We start from the raw sequence: 20937 nt of genomic DNA, 5'->3' as shown, positions 1-20937 counted from the left end.
GAGACTTAAGAAAGCTAAGTAACTTGTGCAAAGTCACACAGTAAGCGGAAGAGTCAGGACTCCAACCCAGTCTTTTAGCAAGATTCATGCTCTTAAGCTCACTGTATGACTGAATAAGTGAATGACTGGATGGGAAGAAAGCAATTCAAAGGGATAAAATCCCCATAAATGAACCACCACACCACTTTTTAAACAACACATACTCAGAATGTCTAGTTGCTTAACATGCTTTTTGTTGGGAAAAAAATGGGACAGTTGCAAAACTGAAATTAAGGGTAAATTGTTAACCACTGGAGGCTTCTTGCTTGCTTGCTTATTCTTTCTTTGTAGAATACAAAAAGGATTAACATCCATCCTATCTTTGTTCATCTTTGTATACACTGCTCCAAGAGTTTAATGATACTAAAAAGACCAACTCTTCATGGGAAAACAAAGTGTCTTTTGCTTTAAAACTGTTGCCTGCAAAACAATAAGGCCCTATAGCAGAAAACTATATTCAATATTGTGAGGTAAACCATAATGGAAAAGAATATGTATACATAATATGTATATATATCATACAATATGTATACATAAATGTATATATATATAACTGAATTTGCTGTGCAGCAGAAACTAATGCAATATTATAAATTAACTATGCATCAAATAAAAATAAATTTTTAAAAAACACTATTGCCTGAAAAGACCACACAAACCTAGTTGATTACATCTGTAACTGTTTCAGAGCCACCCAGAGCAGTATGTGAAGCCCTTGCTTGTAGTATGTGCTGGGTGTGACTGCCACTCATGGTCTCCAAGGCCACTAGACTAGGCCTGTTGGTCCTGCTGGCATTGTGTCAAGCCATCCCGACTGAAATGAGGATGTCATGATCTCAAATTTGAGATCTTAATTTATATCTAAGAACTCAGTTTATATCTAAAATAAAAACTTCAAGGAAGTTTGGGATTTTTGGTTTGTTTTTGGTGGGTAGTTTTGCTTTCTAGCCTCTGCTATTCAGGGAAGTATGCTAGAAGGAAGTTAGTGAAGTGAAAGTGAAAGTCACTCAGTCATATCTGACTGTTTGCAACTCGTCCATGGAATTCTTATCATTGCATAATAATTACACTATATTCTACATTGAACTTTACTTAAATCATTCTAAAAGTGCTCTTTGTTCCCCTCCCCGCCTCCCCCCTTTTTCAGCATTCTGAATTGTTTCTTTAGGTTTAAGCTAAAGGCAATTGTAAGAAAATAACCCAAAGAATTCACCTTTATTTCAGGTTGCTTCTTCAGCAATACAAGGTAGGCTTTTACCAAACCCACTCATTATTTCCTCTGAATCATTTCCAGGGCCATTTTCATAGTAAGAGTTGAAACTTGCTCTTTTTAAGTAAACTACTCTGTTCTAGAAACTTGCACAGAATGAGAAAAGAAACCTAAAAAGTTTAGTGCTTAACCATTTGATCTATAAATGAATCACTTTAGTCATAAGTATATACTCCAGTGTGGTTTCCTATACCAAAAAAACAAATCAACCCTCTTTATTAAATTTAATTTTTCTTATTGAGGTATAATTGAAAAATGTCATTATATTTCATTAATAGTTTCAGGTATATGACATAATGACTTGGTATTTGTATTGAGTTGGCCAAAATGTTCATTCAAGAAATTGTGTTGTAAAGTTATCACCACAATAATTCTAGTTAACATCTGTCACAATACATGCTTACAAAATTATTTTTCTTGTGATGAGAACTTTTAAGATCTATTTTCTTAGCAACTTTCAAATAAGCTATAATCACCACATATATTTTACATCCTCATGACTTATTTTTTAATGGCGTATAATTGCTTTACAATGTTGTGTTAGTTTTTGCTATACAACAAAGTGAACTAATTTTATAAGAGTTTATACCCTGTGATCACCTTCAGCCGTTTCTCCCACTCTCCCCAACCAAGCACCAGTTTGTTCTCTGTGAAGTCATTTTGGTTTTTGTTCTTAGATACCATGTGTGAGATTGAACAGTGTTTGTCTGACTTACTTCACTTAGCATAGTGTCCTCAGGGTCCATCCATGTTGTCACAAATGGCTGAAGAATATTCCTTTGTATCTATATACATCTTCTTTATCTGTTCAACCGTCAGTGGACACTGTCATTTCCAGAGCTTGGCTATTGTAAATAATGTTGAAATGAACATGGAGGTGCATAAATCTTGAGTTAGTGGTTTCATTTCCTTCAGATAAATCCCCAGAAATGGAATTGCTAGATCATATAGTAGTTCTAATGTTTTATTTTTTAAGGAATCTCTATACTGTTTTCCACAGTGGCTGCACCAATTTACATTCCCACTGATAATGCATGAGGACTCCCTTTTCTTCACAGCCTTAACACTTACTCAGCGTCTTTGTGGTAACAGCCAGTTTAACAGTTGTGAGGCTACACCTTACCATGGTTTGGATTCATGTTTCCATGATGATTATAGTGATGAGCACCTTTTCATGTACCTGATGGGCATCTGTATATCGTCTTTGGAAAAACGTCTCTTCAGATCCTTTGCCTATTTTTCAGTTGAATTGTTTGGGAGAGAGGTTGCTTTTGTTTTGGTATTGAGTTGTATGAGTCTCTATATTATTTAGGATATTAACTCATCAGAGATGTGATTTACAAATATTTTCTCCTATTCTGTAGGCTGCATTTTCATTTTGTTGTTTCCTTTGCTGCGCAGAAGTGATTTCACCTCATTAGTGATGTGAACATTTCACCCTAATGATGTTCTTACTGTAAAATGAAGGAGTTATAGTAGGTCATTCATTTTTAACCTTCCTTTCAAAATCTCCAACACATAACAAGTCAGAGCAGAAATAGGCTGGGGGCCCAGGTCATCACACAGTGGAGGCCTGTCTCTCATCAAAGCCTCTTGATGTCCATGCTACTGGAAGACCCTTAATGAAATGCCTTTTAGAGTTGTCATTCAACATCCACCATCTCCAATATGATGGCAGGCTTAAAAGTCATAGAGCTGAACTGTGGTGTAAAGAGCCCAAATCCAAGCCCCTATTTTGTACTGAAGAACAAACTTCTGCTCACATTGACAAATTAGGAGTGAGAGGAGCTGTTCAAATACCAGATATTTGTTGGGCCATAGCAATGCAGCAGGATGTTGAAAGTTCCGAGTCCTCTTCTGATATTTCATCATTAAAGAAACTGATTTCTGCATGTTAATCTTGTATCCCACTTCAGTATCCTAAGTAAGCCATAATGGTAAAGAGTATTTTTTAAATGTTTGTATGTGTATAACTGAATTGCTGTGGCTATACAGCAGATTTACACATTGTAAATCTTCAGTTTAAAAAAAAAAAAGAGGAATGATGACCTAAAAAAAACCCCCAAACCAAATAATGGCTGTACCAACCATGGGTTGTTGCAGGTCAGAAAGACTTATGAGGTTATGGTACTCTGCAGAAGAAAAGTTTTATGGTCACTTTTTCCCTTCTCCTCTTTCCCCAAGTATGAGCTTGAGCCTCCCAGAATGGCAGCTAAATGTCCCCCCAGCCAGAGAAATGCCAGTAGTACTATGAAGTTTGTTTTTGAGAGACGCTGGTGCCCCAATAGCCTGGAGATCAGCTGAATGGCAGATTCACAGTGACATGTTAAGATCTTGAGATCCTGATGAACGAAGTATGTATATGTAATATCTGAGAGGAGGAGAGCGAGGTGTTTAGGGGGCCAGGGAATCTCTCAGTAGCTCAATTGGCAGATGAGATTAAAACTCCAGCAAAAGGAAAAGTCAGGGCCACTGACAATTGGAAATATTGGCATGGGGCACAGAGGCCTCTTGGCTGGATTAGGACCAGATGGGTAACAAGCTGACCCCTCCCAGCTGTTCATCTTGATAATTAAAGTAAATCTTGCACCTGTGATACAAAATTAGCTCAGAAACCAAAGACAACCCTGGGTAAAGTACATTTGTTGCTCTGAACACAAAGGCTTACTATCAAGAGGCATTTAGTTTAAGCAGCATTTCAATTAGTCAGATAAAAGAACAGTTTCTAGCTATTAACTCTTTGTCACCTGAGCTGATTTAAAAATAATTCAAACCTCACTGACTTCAAAACTCAACAATTCAAAACTCAACTTTCCCCAGAGCCAGATACAAATACTACATTGAATAATTCTGTTCATTTATAAACCGGTCTATTTGAAAGCTACAACTAAAATCAGTCCTGAAGCAGCATCCTATGAAATAAACTTCAACTTTATGGTTTAATAGAAAAGAGCACTGGATTGAGAGACCACTAGACCCGAGTTAGTCCTCTAAGCAAACTCAGACACAGCTTTTGGTTTCTCTGTGCTTCACTCAACTACAAAATAGGGAGATTATACTGGAGTAAACTCAGATTCCATGAAATTCATAATCCAGTTAAACCTTTACCCAAAGGGAAGGGGCCACAGTAAACAAGTTTTCAACTGTTCCAAGACGCTGGCATGGACTTTACCTTCATTGTTCATAGAAATGGCTTGCACAGCTCACTAATATTCCTAAATTGCTGAAATGTAGGCCCCTGAACAGAAAGTGGCTTCAGCTTCTACAGCTCTCAATGAGGTGGGGAGCTTTTGCCACCTCGAGGTTAGGGCTCTTAAATGCTGTTCTCTAAAAATGCAAATATACCTCCTGCCTACAGATTACTCTTTAAAATCAGTTTCATTGATCCATGTTTTTAAAATATAATAAAAAAGACCAAGTTATTGACATGGCTGAGTAGCAGGAGCTAGATCCCTTTTTGCTTACGTGCATTTTTTCTAGTTATCTAATGGCATCCGGGGAGAGAAGGCAATGGCAACCCACTCCAGTACTTTTGCCTGGAAAATCCCATGGGTGGAGGAGCCTGGTGGGCTGCAGTCCATGGGGTCGAGACCAGCTGGACACAACTGAGCGACTTCACTTTCACGCATTGGAGAAGGAAATGGCAACCCACTCCCAATGTTTTTGCCTGGAGAATCCCAGGGACGGGGGAGCCTGGTGGGCTGCCATCTATGGGGTCACACAGAGTCGGACACGACTGAAGTGACTTAGCAGCAGCAGCAGCAATGGCATCTGGTCCCATCAGTTCAGTTCAGTCGCGTCCGACTCTGTGACCCCACGAATCGCAGCACGCCAGGCCTCCCTGTCCATCACCAACTCCCGGAGTTCACTCAGACTCACGTCCATCGAGTCCGTGATGCCATCCAGCCATCTCATCCTCTGTCGACCCCTTCTCCTCCTGCCCCCAATCCCTCCCAGCATCAGAGTCTTTTCCAATGAGTCAACTCTTTGCATGAGGTGGCCAAAGTACTGGAGTTTCAGCTTCAGCATCATTCCTTCCAAAGAAATCCCAGGGTTATCTCCTTCAGAATGGACTGGTTGGATCTCCTTGCAGTCCAAGGGACTCTCAAGAGTCTTCTCCAACACCACAGTTGAAAAGCATCAGTTCTTCGGTGCTCAGCCTTCTTCACAGTCCAACTCTCACATCCATACATGACTACTGGAAAAAACATAGCCTTGACTAGGTGGACCTTAGTTGGCAAAGTAATGTCTCTGCTTTTGAATATACTATCTAGGTTGGTCATAACTTTTCTTCCAAGGAGTAAGCGTCTTTTAATTTCATGGCTGCAGTCACTTCATAGCAAACAGATAGGGAAACAGTGGATGACTTTATTTTCGGGGACTCCAAAATCACTACAGATGGTGATTGTAGCCATGAAATTAAAAGATGCTTACTCCTTGGAAGGAAAGTTATGACCAACCTAGACAGCATATTAAAGAGCAGAGACATTACTGTGCCAACAAAGGTCTAGTCAAAGCTACGGTATTTCCAGTGGTCATGTATGGATGTGAGAGTTGGACTACAAAGAAAGCTGAGCGCCGAAGAATTGATGCTTTTGAACTGTGGTGTTGGAGAAGACTCTTGAGAGTCCTTTGGACTGCCAGGAGATCTACCTAGTCCATCCTAAAGGAGACCAGTCCTGTGTGTTCATTGGAAGGACTGATGCTGAGGCTTAAACTCCAATACTTTGGCCACCTCATGTGAAGAGTTGACTCATTGGAAAAGACTCTGATGCTGGGAGGGATTGGGGCAGGAGGAGAAGGGGACAACAGTGGATGAGATGGCTGGATGGTATCACTGATGATGGACATGAGTTTGGGTAAACTCCAGGAGTTGGTGATGGACAGGGAGGCCTGGCGTGCTGCAGTCCATAGGGTTGCAGAGTCGGAGATGACTGAGCGACTGAATACTTTTTTTATCCAAGAAAATGAAAAGACTAAACAAGTCATATTACTATACCCAAACTGCAGCTTTATTAAAAAAAATAAACAGCTAGAAAGAAATTAAATACCAAAATGCTGGTGACTATTTCCAGGTGGCTCATGGGTGTTTTCATTATGCATTTTCCAAATTTCTGTAATGCACATGCACTAACCTTTGATAACTGCAAAAATAACTGTTAAAAAGATCTACTTATCTGGTTGCAGCACATCATTACTGAACAGTAGTTTTTTTTGTGGTCAATCACCAGAAATTGTGGAGCATTAGAGGAGGGAGGCTACTGCTCTCAATCTACACTTGAAAAGATGGAGATGTGTGGTGCTGGGGACCAAATGTGATGCCCAGAAAGGGAGAGTAACCTAGGATTTCTTTTCTTCCTAGGTCCCACTCTGGGTGAGATAGGCTCTACATGCCTGGAGTCTATATTTCATCACTATCCTTGCAATCCTTCATTTGGGTTACAGTGTTCTTGTGTTGATTTGTCTAATATTCTCCCACAGCTGTGAGTAGTGCTATGTCAATGTCCTACATTTTGTGCAAGGGAGAAATATTTGTCTTCATCGTCCCAACACCTTTCCCCTACCACGGTCCACAGAAATGACAGAGGAGGTCTGATCGTCTAATAGGGAAAGTTCTTCCTGGACCAGGGCTGGAATTTGCCCACCAAGGCCACAACAGGAGACTGCCTTTTAAATCTAGTCAGTACTGAGAAGTGAAGTGTTAGTCACTCAGTCATGTCTGACTCTTTGTGACCCCATGGACTGGAGCCCACCAGGTTCCTCTGCCCATGGAATTCTACAGGCAAGAATACTGGAGTGGATACCCATTGCCTTCTCCAGGGTATCTTCCCTACCCAGGGACTGAACCCTAGTCTGCTGCACTGCAGGCAGATTCTTTACTGTGCCACCAGGGAAGCCCAAACTAGTGTTAACCTCTTTACAAATGTGTAAGAACCATGAGACCTATTTTGAAGCAGTACAGTTTACAGAGATGTTTAGCATGGATTCAAGGCCCCAGTACCAACTACCTAACTAGCAAAAGGGCAAAATGTTGTTGGTCTTTGCTTACACTGCCTAGCAGTCAGTTCAGTTGTTCAGTCGTGACAAGAAACCTTAGTGTTCATCAAAGAGTGATATGCAAAACATCTTCACATCACAACCACCGAGGGGGGAGGGTGCTTGATGAGTATCCAAAATGTAAAAATAACAAAGAAGTATCGATACGCAGATTCTATAGACTAAAATGTAAACATCTGAAAACTGAAATCTGTCTCTACTACTAATTATTTACTAGCATCATATTCCGCTCAATTAGCTCACTGAGAAAAAACAACATACTTACACATTCTTACATTTCTAAAGCCAGTGCTTTTCAAGGCCCTGTTTAATCACTTCTTGCTTATTAATGCACAAGTATTAAAAAATCACACACATACCCTCTTTCAAACTGCAAACTAAATATGTTCAATAGTGGTTCCTCAAAAGCCTGTATATTTCCAGAACTTTATTAAAATAAGAAAATTAAATATATATGAAAACAGTAATGGAAAACAAGGACCTCTATCAGCTTTATTAGCTGCAATTTGCATTATATGTAATTATATATATATATATTTAAAAATTACATGTAACATAATTATAACAAAAACTTTAGTTTTGAAAAATGTTTTATTCAAGAATTTCAAATATTTTCCAAAATACAGTTTCCTAGATTGCTACAAAAGAAAGCAAATTTAATATGAAATTTAAATCATTAAATATGTTTCACTAGTATATACATACAGAATGCCAAGCAATTTGTATTTAGCCCTGGAATGCGTACCATGTCTTTCATTTTTCCTTATTAAAGGCTCAATCCAGCACTTGGGATATAGGCTATGTACAACAGGCAAAGTTCAGTGTTCACAGGAATTTCACATTAGCTTCCTCAACTTACAGCTGTGGTAGTTTGTCCACAGGGGTGTCAAATTTGAAGTCTGTAGGAAACAGATCTGGGGCCCGAGGATAGATTAGTCTGTACGACTGTCTGATTGTAACATCAGCAACACCAGCAATATCTCCAATCTCTACAAGACAAAAATAAAAGTATTAAGTGTAACTTCCATCCTATCTCCCTTCTACCTGCACTCTAATTTTGGGACCTGGTAGTATAAAATGTCTAAGTGAAAAAAAAAATATTTTTTTAATAGTTAGAAAGTAGGACTACAGTAACAACAATAATGGTCTCAATATCTATTATCTTGAAGGGTTGTTGAACTAACATTAAAAAGTTTACTATATGTAAAACATCTGAACAGTTCAGGGCATAGCAGAATGTGTGGTAACTATTATATTGCTTACTGTATTTAGAACGGACTTCTTCACAATAAATTTTTTTGAGTATCACAGAAGTAATCCACGAATACATTCTAAAGAAATTCACTTTATTATTTCTGTGTTTTAAAGTTCCCCTACATCTCCTCTAGCAAACCTCTATTAAGAGGTTCCTATAAGGTTAAAACCAAATGGGATCACACTATAAATATTTTTCTCCAAACTCTTTTCTATTTAACACATCTGAGATCAAATAGCTATATATTACAGCATGATGTACATGGTTTTCACTATTATAGACACATACTGGAGCATATATACTGAGCTCATTTGAGTTATTTCTCTATACTAAAGAATCCAAGGATCTGCATTTACCATTCAAACTCAAGTGTGACTTTTTTCTTTTTTTAGATGAAGTCCCAAAGGACTGCCACATGACAATTATTTGGTTAGTTATACTTAATCAAAATAGATTTTTTAAACACACCCTTTACTACAGCCTCATTTTATCTTTTCAGAGTTTTATCTTTTCCAGTTCGGTATCAGTGAGATTTTATGGCTTCAAAGTGTGGATGCAGCCATCAGTAAATAATTTTAAATTTCCTTACCTTATGTTACATTCTATTTTTCTGGACATAAATACCAATGAATATAAACTGTATGTATATCAACTAGCTGCTGGGCAGGGAAAGAAAGGACCTTATATTTCAAGAAAACCCGTCATGTGAAACAAAGTGTCAAGATGATTAGAATAAACTTTACAACTATTAATAGGAATGAAGGTAAGGACAATCTGCCCAGCCACAACTTCTCAATTTTCCAAGAAGACTCAAAATTTTCTTGAAAAGTACAAGTGGAGCCCAAAGGGAATGGATAATGGCACATTTAAATAACTAATGGCTGGCTTCTTCTGTCTAATCATCTTCTATATAATTTATTACTTTTATTAACATAGGAACATACAGCCTAAGCTGAGGTAAAGGCTATTCTGAATAGGGTATTAAGATGGCAGCCAAGTAATTTCACTACCTCACTTTTAAATTTAGGACTGCTTCTTTCTCTTTATAAAACTTTTTCAGGATCATAGAAGTAATTAATTAGTGAATGCTGTGTGTTGTGCTGGAGGAGAAAATGGCAACCCACTCCACTATTCTCCCCTGAAAAATCCCATGGACAGAGGAGCCTGCTGGGCTACAGTCCAAAGGGTCACAAAGAGTCAAGACACAACTGAGTGACTGGGCAGAGCACAGCACACAGCTTCTCTTTCTTTATAAATCTTTTTGAGGATCATAGAATTAACAAATACATGCTTATAAAGAAATTCACTTAATATTTGTCTGAAAGTTCTACGACAGTAAATTAAAAAATACCTGAAGGCTGAACAGTATTTTCATGAAGGAACTGTGAACAGCATACAAAAGAAGAAAGGGAACAGATTTCACAGAAAGGTAAAACTTGATGCTCAGCACACACTTATAGTGTGCCTATCTGTGGGGTTCATGCCAGCTCCAGAGAAACAAAGCATGGCTGCCTCCTATCAAGACTTAAAAGGTAAGTTTTGAGGTGGGAAAAAACCAGACTATTCCAAATAGCCAGAAATATTTAGGGAATACAAATAAAAACAACTTCTGAAAATGAAAAAAAAAATGCATGAACTAAAATTACTTAATTCAAATGAATAAAAAAGTTAAGTACACAGGGTTATGCCTGCAAAATATTTTTATTTATGAGCCACTTAAAAGCAAAATATTGTATTTTCTTAAGTTTTGATGCTAAGGAACTACTGCTTAAACATAGGCTCTGGATATTTACTGTCACATCTCAAGAGAACTGCAGGTTCAGTTCCAGACCCCTAAAATAAAGCCAATATTGCAATAAAGCCAAACACATGAATTTTTTGGTTTGCTAATACATAATAAAAAATTATGTTTACACTGTAGTTTATAAAAAGAACGCACATACCTTAATTAAAAAATACTTTATTACTGAAAAACAAAAATGTTAACCATCATCTGACAGACAGAATTGCCATAAATCTTCCATTAGTTAAAAAAAAAAAATGCAGTGTCTGTGAGGTACAACAGAATGAGGTATGGCTGTACCTGCTTCATAACTTAAAATGGAAATACATTCACATACTACAGCCTTCACAATTTTACCAATACTCTTCCTGATGAAGAATCCTACCTTTTTGGGTCCTTTTCTCAGCTGATGCCTGTGAGGCCATGTAAATAGCAGCTGCTGCCACAGATATCGGGCTCCTTCCAGGAACCAAATCCAATTCCACAGCTTTACGGGCTATATGAGTCGCTGCCATCTGTACTTGCTTAGGAAGACAAAGGTTGGAACAAAACCTGGACATGAAGTCCCCAGTTGTAATCAAATCCACACTGGTTTCTAAAGCTTTCAGAATAAGTTTAAAACATCGACCAATTTCTTTCTTAGAAATTCGTGATACAGCGCATATTTCTAAAAGACAAAAAAGGTTAAATAAATAAATCCACCTAGGCCATGTAGTTCACCTTATAAATCTATCATTTTTTATTATGAAAGTAATATACTGCAAAATTCTATCCTGCCTTAAAGATCAATCTAATTCTCTCAGTGATACTTCTCACAAAACTAATTTTAAATTTCTCAATTAATTTAAATGTTTACAACAGCTTAAAAAAAAAAGCTAAATGTAGGTCTTAATATTTCAAAATATTAACTTCTCTGAAGTTTCAATTCACGCAAGTTTCTTCAATCAATCAAAAATTTCTTTGATATGTATTAATCTGTTGTAAGGGGTATATCAAGAAAATGAAAGAAAATATTCAAACTAAAGAATGCCTCTCAAGTTATACAATGTCATACATACATGCAATCCCTGCAATTACAGACAACAGCAAAATGTGATCAAGTATTTGACCCTGTTGTTCTAGAATTTCAACTAACACTAAGGATAAATTTAACAGAAGTCTTAGTTTTAGCTGCAAGAACCACTGCCTCTTCAGTGTGACACAAGAAAACATATAAAATATTCCTGGATGAATGAAGGGTAATTATAGTTTTAAGCTAAAATGTCCAAGTATCACAGCAACATTGAATAAGCTGTAATGTTTTCACACATAAACTGAAAACTACATGAAAAATGTTAGTTCTATCAAAGCCTTCAACCTAACTGAAAATGAAAACTGTCTAACTCAAGAGAAAAAATTTCATTGATTCTAAGGCTTGACTCTCTCACCTGCAGAGACCTGTGCTGGGAACAGAAACTTTGCTGTACATCCAGTGTACACACTTGCAACAAAGGATTCTGAGGCCAGGCCTCAAAGCTCACAAAATACAGTCAGAAGACCTTACTAACAGGGCTTACATGGACTAACATGACTTTACATGGGAAAACAGCCTGAAAAGAACATGATCAATATGATCATAGAATTTTTGTCAAGGAACAAAATAAGGTGCTGTTTACAAAGACACTTAAGTGGATTACTGTATGTAACCAGGAAGCTTAATTTACTAAGCATCCAAGCTGCTGACTTTGGCCTGTCACTTTAATATGAAATAGATTAACATTTATATCTAAACAATTAAAAACTTACCTTTAAATGTTCTAGGAACCCCTTCCTGTCTGCAGGCAATATAAAGACAAGCAGAAGCTATGGCATCATTGGCTCTCCCCTTTAGGCTCTTCTGTTCATACACTTGCTTGAATAGGTTATTTGTTCGATCCTTCAAAGCAGAAAAAAGTGAAAGTCGCTCAGTTGTGTCTTTCTTTGTGACCCCATGGACTATACAGTCCATGGAATTCTCCAGGCCAGAATACTGGGGTGGGTAGCCTTTCCCTTATCCAGCAGATCTTCCCAACCCAGGGATCGAACCCAGGTCTCCTGCCTTGCAGGTGGATTCTTTACCAGCTGAGCCATGAGGGAAGTCCTCACAGCAGAGAAACTAGGTTTAATTAACTTTAGGCCATTTAATTAACCATAATAGCAAACTTTCATGTGTTCACTAAAATTATGCTAGGTCAAAGCCAGCACAGTTTACAGAATATAGACAAGAACTTACAACTATATTCCGAGGGAGGTTGATTCTGTCTGCCATGGTAGTGATTTCTTTAAATGCATTCATCATTGCCCGATCAGAACTACTCATGGTTCTCCTATTCTGGTACTTAGAATTACCAAATTCATCAAAACTTGCAGCTCCTGTACCCTATAAAACAAAGTTTTATAACTTATGCAAAAAAACTCTGAAAACCTGAATGAACAATTATTCTAAGAAAACAATTTGCACAATCTGACTCCATATTGCCCAAGAAATCTACCCCGAGCAACCTCTATTCCTCAAAAGAAAAAATACCAGGTTAAGGTGGTTTTAAAGAGCTTTTCTAGAAAATACTTTAAATGAAAAATACTATTACAGAATAACATAAACCATGAAATTTCATAGACCTAGGAGAAAAATCACGATTATCTCCAAAACGTGCTTAAAAAAGGTAAGCAAACAAATCTCCCAAGTCCAGACCCAGCATATTGATTGATGGAGAAACATTAGCAGCATTACCACTAAAAGTCAGAAGAAAAAAATGCCTCCTGTCACTACCATTTTCTAACACTGTACTAAAAAAACTAGCCAATATGACATAATTATAACTATAAATGTAATTATATAACAATTGTATTAGTATAATTATATTAAAATTCAGCAGGAAAGAGATGTCAAGTACATATCTGAGACCAAACTGATAAACTATCTTCAGATAATATCTCTGTATATACCTTGAATTATTCAAGAAAATCACTCAAACTGTAATGAATTCATCAAAGTGGCAAGGTCAAAATTAACAAACAGAAATCAATAGCCTACATACGTGTAATCAATCAGAACATGCAAGAAAAACCTGCAATTACAACAGCAACAAAAAAGACAAAATATCTAGATTAACTTAGAAAGAAAACTTTAAAACACCCACGGAAGGACAGATATGACCTAAGGAAATGGATACTATATTTCTGGATAAGATTTTTCATTAAGAAGTCAGTTTTCCCTGAGCCAATTTGAAAATAAATCTAACCCAACAGTGAAAATAATTACCAAGCTTTTTTTTTTTTTTTAAATAAAGTTATTCTAACATTAAATGGAAAAGACCACTGAAGAAAATGCTGAAAAGATTATAAAAGAAGACTGCTGCTGCTGCTGCTGCTAAGTCGCTTCAGTCGTGTCCAACTCTGTGTGACCCCATAGACGGCAGCCCATCAGGCTCACCCATCCCTGGGATTCTCCAAGCAAGAATACTGGAGTGAGTTGCCATTTCCTTCTCCAATGCATGAAAGTGAAAAGTGAAAGTAAAGTCGCTCAGTCGTGTCCAACTCCCAGCGACCCCATGGACTGCAGCCTACCAGGCTCCTCCATCCATGGGATTTTCCAGGCCAGAGTACTGGAGTGGGGTGCCATTGCCTTCTCCATAAAAGACGACTAATGCTCCCAAATATTAGAATAGCGTAGTGTGTCCTTAGACAACTAGACCAGGTTAGAGAAAGGATAAAAAGTCCAGAAATATTCCCAAATACATACAGAAATTTAACATATGACAAATGTAGCATCTTAAAAAATTTCTTTGCCACAAATGCATAAATAATTGTCAAAGGAATCAAAAAAACCTAGTAGCAGTGGTTACCTGTTTCTGACAGGGGAAAGGGACTGTGGTAGAAACAGAATTTAGGGGTCAAGAGTGAGGAAAACTACTGTTCTTTTTACATATCTTTGAATCATGTATTTCCTACTGGAAAAAAGTAAACATTAAAAAAAGTAACAGTATTAAATTAGTTGCAATCTTAAAATCTGAAAACATTCTTAGTATATATTTTTCCAGCCTGTAAAGCTACATGCAGAAACTACCTACTTTTATTTTTATTTTTTCAGAAACTACCTACTTTTAAATACTCATTGTTAACTTTTTAACTTAGCCCACATCCTGTTTTTCAAACTTAGTATTTAATTTATAGGGCATGAAAAAATGACCTGCTTTTGCATAATTTCTTAAAAATAGACTATGCAGCAGTATAAATTAAGTCCTAAAATAGCATATGCTTCATGGATGAGTTCTTTGAAATAATGCCACTATTACTTCCAATTCAGAGAGCAGAGCAACAACCAGCCAGGCTGCCAGGAAGATTACACTACTGCTTCTATGTAACAGCAGCAGGTGCCACTGACTGAACACATTATATATACTACATGTGTATACTTTATACATATTTCCATGTAACCCTCAAAATGTCTCTGAGGTTGCAGTATTCTCACTTTACTGATGAGAAAAGTAAAGCTTAGGAGAGTCATAAATTTACCATTATTAGCAAAGAGTCTATGATACAGTGATCCAATTTATCTTAGTGGTCTTGAGGGAAAAGAGAAAAGATTACTAGGAACATTTTAATATGAACTCAAAGAGCCTACAATACTCATTTTTGTGCAAAACTGCTTCATTAAAACAAGGACCTAAATATAGAGTCTGTAACTTCAATGTATTAGTCTCCCATTTAAGACAGAAGAAATAAACAAGGCAACCATCAGTACCACTAGTCTTAGTGGCTGATCTTACTCTCAGATACAGATTCCTCCCTGGAACAGTGACTGATAATTTTGCGAAGTTTCCAATCTCCAGGTCTTTGGTCAGTCTGCACCTGGCATTTCCTGCCAAATGGATTTATTACCTTGCCAATCATAGTAGACAAATCTCCATCACTCAGAAGAGGATTCTGAGAATCTCCAACTCGAGATGGATCTTTTGTTGCTTTATCATTGCTGAAAGTTCTCCACTCAGATCCTACATCGATAACTCGGTCACCTGAGAATATAAATGGAAATCTGAATTGTCTCGTCAAGATAGGATTTATTTAACACAGCCTAATGCCCAACTTATTTCTTTTATTCCCAGAAAATCTCAACATGAACATCAGGCTTCAGCTTAAGTATCTTGTCTCAGACTTTTATCTTAAAGTGTTCCTATTGTGACAGTTCTATAATAACCCTCTTTAAACATTATGCTATGATTAGTTGTATTTTAACTCCTGGAATAAAGAATCAGACAAAATAAAGACAAAAATAAAGTTAATCAATGTGATAAAAAGATAAAGTAACAATGAAGAATCAAGATTTGAACAAAAAAAAAAAAATCAAGATTTGAACAAAACGTGCAACAGGCACAGAAATAAAAACCAGAAAACACTGTTCATGATGTTATTAATATACAGTTTAAAGAAATTACAAAGTTTTCATGGGCAATGCTCTGCAAAGAACTAAGCCTAAGGGGATACTTTAGTAACTATTTGAAAATATTGAAAATATTTGGGGGTCAAATAGTTCATACAGAATAAACAAGCCTAGAATCAGTAAGCAGAAAGGTAGGTAAACTTTTATTTTTACACAAAGAAGCAGTGGCTAAAAATGCCAGGCCAAGAAACCAGACAGGTAGATTTGGTGTAGATTACTGCTTTGAGGGGAATGCTCAACGGCTGGTAATACCTCTACCACAGACAAGCGTTAACAAGAACACCTGCATTTGCCAGTCACTGTGCCCTTTGTAAATGTTATTTTTCAATCCTTAAAGCTTTATAAAAATAGGTATCACTTTTATTGCCATATTAAAAATAAAATTAATTTGCCTAACATCACACAACTAAAACTGAAATGCGAATGGGATTCCAGAATCTGTTCTATACTGCATTTATAAAACATTAGCTTTTCACCAATGTGATAAAATTAAAAGCAGGAACCAGGCCATTTTCATCTGTGCCTATATACAGCAAACAGAAAGGAATGGAAGAAATAAGTTATCTCAGTAGTTAAAAAAAAGTTGGTATTGACAGTCAATTAATATAATGGTTAACAGTATGGACTCTATCAGTTGCTGTTTAGCCTTGGGCAAACTTCCTCATTTCTATAGTAGTGCAATGATTCAGCTTTAAATTTCCCCAATTACCTTATTTTAAATAAATTAAATAATACAGTTTCAATCCATATGAAGTGCTTAAAAACCAGTTCAAAGTAAGTTGCTTGATATTAGCTATTTAATGCTATAAAAATAAGATGACATTCTGACAGTTTGATATTAATTCTGAATAAGAAGAGCACCAGTTGTAAAACATTAACCTCCATACTAGACTTTAAAAGTATCAGAGTGCTCTGCTGCAGTATTTGGTATGCAGGACACCAAAGGAGGTCGGGAGAGAACAACTTTTTATATATGGTAAACTAAAATGCTTACTGGAGAAGGCAATGGCACCCCACTCCAGTACTCTTGCCTGGAAAATCCCATGGATAGAGGAGCCTGGTAGGCTGCAGTCCATGGGGTCACTAAGAGTTATTAAACAGAGTGATCTGACCTTAGGGTTTTAGTTTAGAAAACAAGTAAATACATAACAGAATCATTCCTGATGATTTGGGGAAGATTTTTTCTTCTTTAATACTCAAATCACTTAGGAATAACCGGATCTCACTTGGACTACCACATGTCCATGTCACAAGGCAAGTGGGATAGAGATAGGAACACCATTTGCTACACCTTAGGCAGTGAAAATGGCCAAGGAAAGCAGAAGCAAGATCAGGTAAGGCAACTTCCGTGGATCAGATTCAGCAGGCGGCCCAAAATAAGGAGAAAAAGTTACATGAATAGGGTGGTCAAGATGCATTTCTCTGCTTCCTCCTAATAAGGGCAAACATCACTAAACATGAGAAGCAATTCTAATTATGTAAATTAATAATGAGTTTTAAAACTTACCTGACATTAATGTAAAATCTGTAACTGTGCAGAGTTTTACTACAATACTAAGCAAGGCCCATGTTTCAGAGAGACTACTCTAAAGAGACTGATTTTTGTTCCTTTTTACCGAAGAGTAGCTGCTTACAAGAAACAGTTATATAAGCAAATTAAAATTACCTGTATTCCCAACACCCAAAGATAGCCACTGTCAATACTGTGGTATATATTCTCTTTTCCATTCATCTGTATACATACTTTTTTTGTGAGATTAGAATTATAGTGTCTATTCCATTACAAGCTCTTTTCACTAAATTTCTAATCAAAACACCAAAACCAAACTTTTAGACAAAGTTTAGCCCTTTCAATAGTATCCACTCCTCAAAGTGTTGCCATGTCTCCATTCTTCATGTTTTCAACGGGAGAAAAGTGAATCTAACTTTACTAATCAGTAAAATAAAAACACACAACAAAAACTACTGCAGCCTTCAAATCTAGATTTACTTAAAAATTTAAGTGAAAAAAATCAAATGCTACCATTAACTTTTAACACTTTAATTAACACAATGGATGTATGAAGAGACTACTTTCCTTATCTTTACTAGCATCTTTTCGGTCTCTCTGGAACACTAAAGATACAGTACTAGTTTGCTAGTAGCATGCTTCATTTCACAGCATTTTCCTTTTGACCAGAAATTAACTTACCATGAGTTTCTTTTGTGGTTGCTTTTACTGCCTCAAAAAAGTTGGATTAGGAGAGGAAAAAAAAAAAGTTGGCCTAGGATAGTATAAATAGAAAGCCCAGAACTGGGTAGTGATGTAATTTTTCCACATACGTGGGGATGGTCTACATGACTCATTCAACAATCTGTGGTTTGTGCTCAGAGTCATTCCCTCTTTTTATACTTTACTGCTCAAAACATAGCATTTATAGAAAAATAAAATTTCCAAAATAACTCAAGTAGCACACCATGAAGCTACAACTAGACCATCAGATTATCTGCATGAGTAATAAGAAATACAGCAGATCATTCAGAAAAAAAGTCAGAACACATAAAAGATTTTCTTGAAGCACATCTAAATGCGGTAGCACTTTTTAACGTTGCTCTGGAAGGAAACTGCATCACAGAGTCTTTTCAGGGAGTAAGTGTCCGAGGCAGCCGTCCTGTTTAGGTGCAGTCAACCTCTGACAAGCAGAAGCCCGACGATTAGCACGTATGCGCATAACCTATAACCTCACACAGCCTTTTCCTGTTCTACAAGCAGAGAAACAAGCCAACTTTTAACAGCTCCTTCGTAAACCACACCCCGATTTTTATAAAATCAACAACAGATAAAAAGTCTATATATAAAATTTAATAGCAAAATCATAGCACTACCACAATATATATAATAGCACCATTCCTCCCTCCATCTATATTATGTGATCTCTTAACACTCTGATAAGTTCCCATCCAAAAAGGTAAAGAGATTCAATTTGTATACACACATGCACAGTTCTCAATCCATATTATCAGGAAAGTGTCTAAAGAGTATTAACTAAGACATTTTACTATATTCTAAAGCAGTCAGTTTCATCTCTCTTTTTTCAGGAAGAAATTGAGAGTAACAGCCAAAATCATTCACACTAGTTTAAAACTGTTCAACTACTTTGGCACACACCTACCCTATGATTTGTGCACCACAACTACTGAGCCTCTGCTCCAGAAGCCAGGAGCTGCAGCGACTGAGCTCACACGCCGCAGCAACAGAAACCCAAGCACCCTAGAGCTCATGCTCCAACGGGAAGCATGCGCACTGCACCTAGAGAGCAGCCCTTGCTCTCCACAACCAGAGAAGGCCCAGGCAACACCGAAGACCCAGCACAGCCAAAAATAAATAAACAGTTTAAAAGTCTCACTTTCTAACTAGAAATTGCTATTGTATTTCATATGCCTATATTCGGCCACTTTTAATAGACTTAATTTTTAAAAAATGATCTAAATAATCCAGATATAGAGTCCCATCAATGGCAAGGAACTTGTTCCCTTTCCAATGCTTAACTCCCATTTATATTTTGTATCTAAAGCACTTGTCAGAACCTTCAAAACAATGCCTTTGATTTAAAACAAAAATGTCCCCGATACTTCAACATTATGCATGAAAGTGACAGGTGAACTGAAAGTCTTCTGTTAAAGCATCAAGCATCATTGTACTCTAACTCAGAGTATCTTAAAAGAGGAAAAAGTGTTGTGTTTATTAAATGTCTATCATCTCAGTAGACTACAGTATTTATTACATACTATCTTCTTACATAGTACATTGTAGGCCATTATTCTTCTAGTATTTATGTGTTAAGATAAACTAAATTATTTGGAGATAATAAACATATTCAGAAGTTAGGTGGCTTAAAACAAAGATTTCTTTCTTATTCACATTACCTGTGTATAGAAGGGGACAGGACTGCTTTCTATGCAGTCCTTACTCAGAATGATGGAATTCCTACCTCTTGAGACAAGCCAGTGATCATGCCTGGGGAATGAATTATGCACTGACTTAATCTTTTCCAATAGTAACATTTCTACTCACAGGCCACCAGCCATGGCCAAAGCCAGCCATGGGATGTTCAAATTCAGAGCGAGTGGGGAAATAAGATTGTACCATGTGGCCCAAGAGAAGAACCAGAAATATCAGTGAGTGGTCATCGGTACTAAGTAAATAAAATCAGCAAATAAATTTGACAACCAGCAAATAAAACTCAAGCTCTGTATTTTTGTGGATTTATGTATAAATTAATTTTTGAAAGATTGTTCTATGACTTCTTTTTTTTTATTTTTTATTTTTTTATATGACTTCTTTCTGTGTCACAAGACAAACAGGAATGAGAGTTAACTTCACTGTATTACAGCATTTGTCACAGAGAAGTAATCCATCAGTAAAATTGTAGGTCCCTTCAAGGTAACATTTTTACTGGTCAGCTGAGTACAAATTTCTGTTAATAAAACTTTTTAAATGTTAAAAGGATACATTCCCCAGTGGTGCACAGGAGTCTTGATTTTGCAACCCTAAGGTCTTTTGTGAGCAATGTATAAAGTTTTCTTATACCTTTAATACTTTATCATATTCACCTGGATCTTCAAATAGTACCATAATGGCTATCTTGTCTTTACCACTTTCCAAAATTCACTCTCTATATTCTTAGGTTTGTTTTCTGTTTTACTGATTCAATTTTCTAGAATGTTAAATCAGCTTATTGCTATCTAAAACAGTTTTACTGTGTTTGTCTCCTTGTGCTATCTTCTTTCTGACCCTTTTTAATAGAGACATTCAAGGAGCTTTATTTCATTGATCACAAAAAAGCAGTTATTTTCTATAATTTTTTATTGGTAAACTATATCAGGAGAGGGCTTCCCTGGTAGCTCAGCTGGTAAAGAATCCACCTGCAAAGCAGGAGACCCTGGTTTGATTCCTGGTTCAGGAAAATGCCCTGGAGAAAGTAACTGGCTACCCACTTCAGTATTCTGGCCTGGAGAATTCCACGGACTATACAGTCCATGGGGTTGCAGAGTCAAGACATGACTGAGCAACTATCACTATCACCAGGAGAAGA

General features: G+C 36.8%; 1 protein-coding gene across 1 annotated transcript in view; it reads right to left on the bottom strand.

Annotated features, from left to right (window-relative positions):
• Positions 1-6784: 6784 nt before the first annotated feature.
• The window catches only part of GTF2B (general transcription factor IIB), a 32658-nt gene continuing 18505 nt past the window's right edge, over positions 6785-20937 (bottom strand). Inside the window, exons 3-7 of the mRNA XM_040232385.1 lie at positions 15304-15437; positions 12656-12802; positions 12190-12319; positions 10790-11071; positions 6785-8355 (exon numbers count right to left, since the gene is read on the bottom strand). Of these exons, the coding sequence (XP_040088319.1) occupies positions 8222-8355; positions 10790-11071; positions 12190-12319; positions 12656-12802; positions 15304-15437 (827 nt within the window). The 3' untranslated portion in view covers positions 6785-8221. The remainder of the gene's footprint in view (positions 8356-10789; positions 11072-12189; positions 12320-12655; positions 12803-15303; positions 15438-20937) is intronic.

This window comes from Oryx dammah, unplaced genomic scaffold (assembly GCF_014754425.2).
Source record: "Oryx dammah isolate SB20612 unplaced genomic scaffold, SCBI_Odam_1.1 HiC_scaffold_28, whole genome shotgun sequence".
Classification (NCBI taxonomy): domain Eukaryota; kingdom Metazoa; phylum Chordata; class Mammalia; order Artiodactyla; family Bovidae; genus Oryx; species Oryx dammah.
The sequence above is the reverse complement of the archived record's forward strand: the minus strand, read 5'-3'. Positions and strand labels throughout refer to the sequence as shown.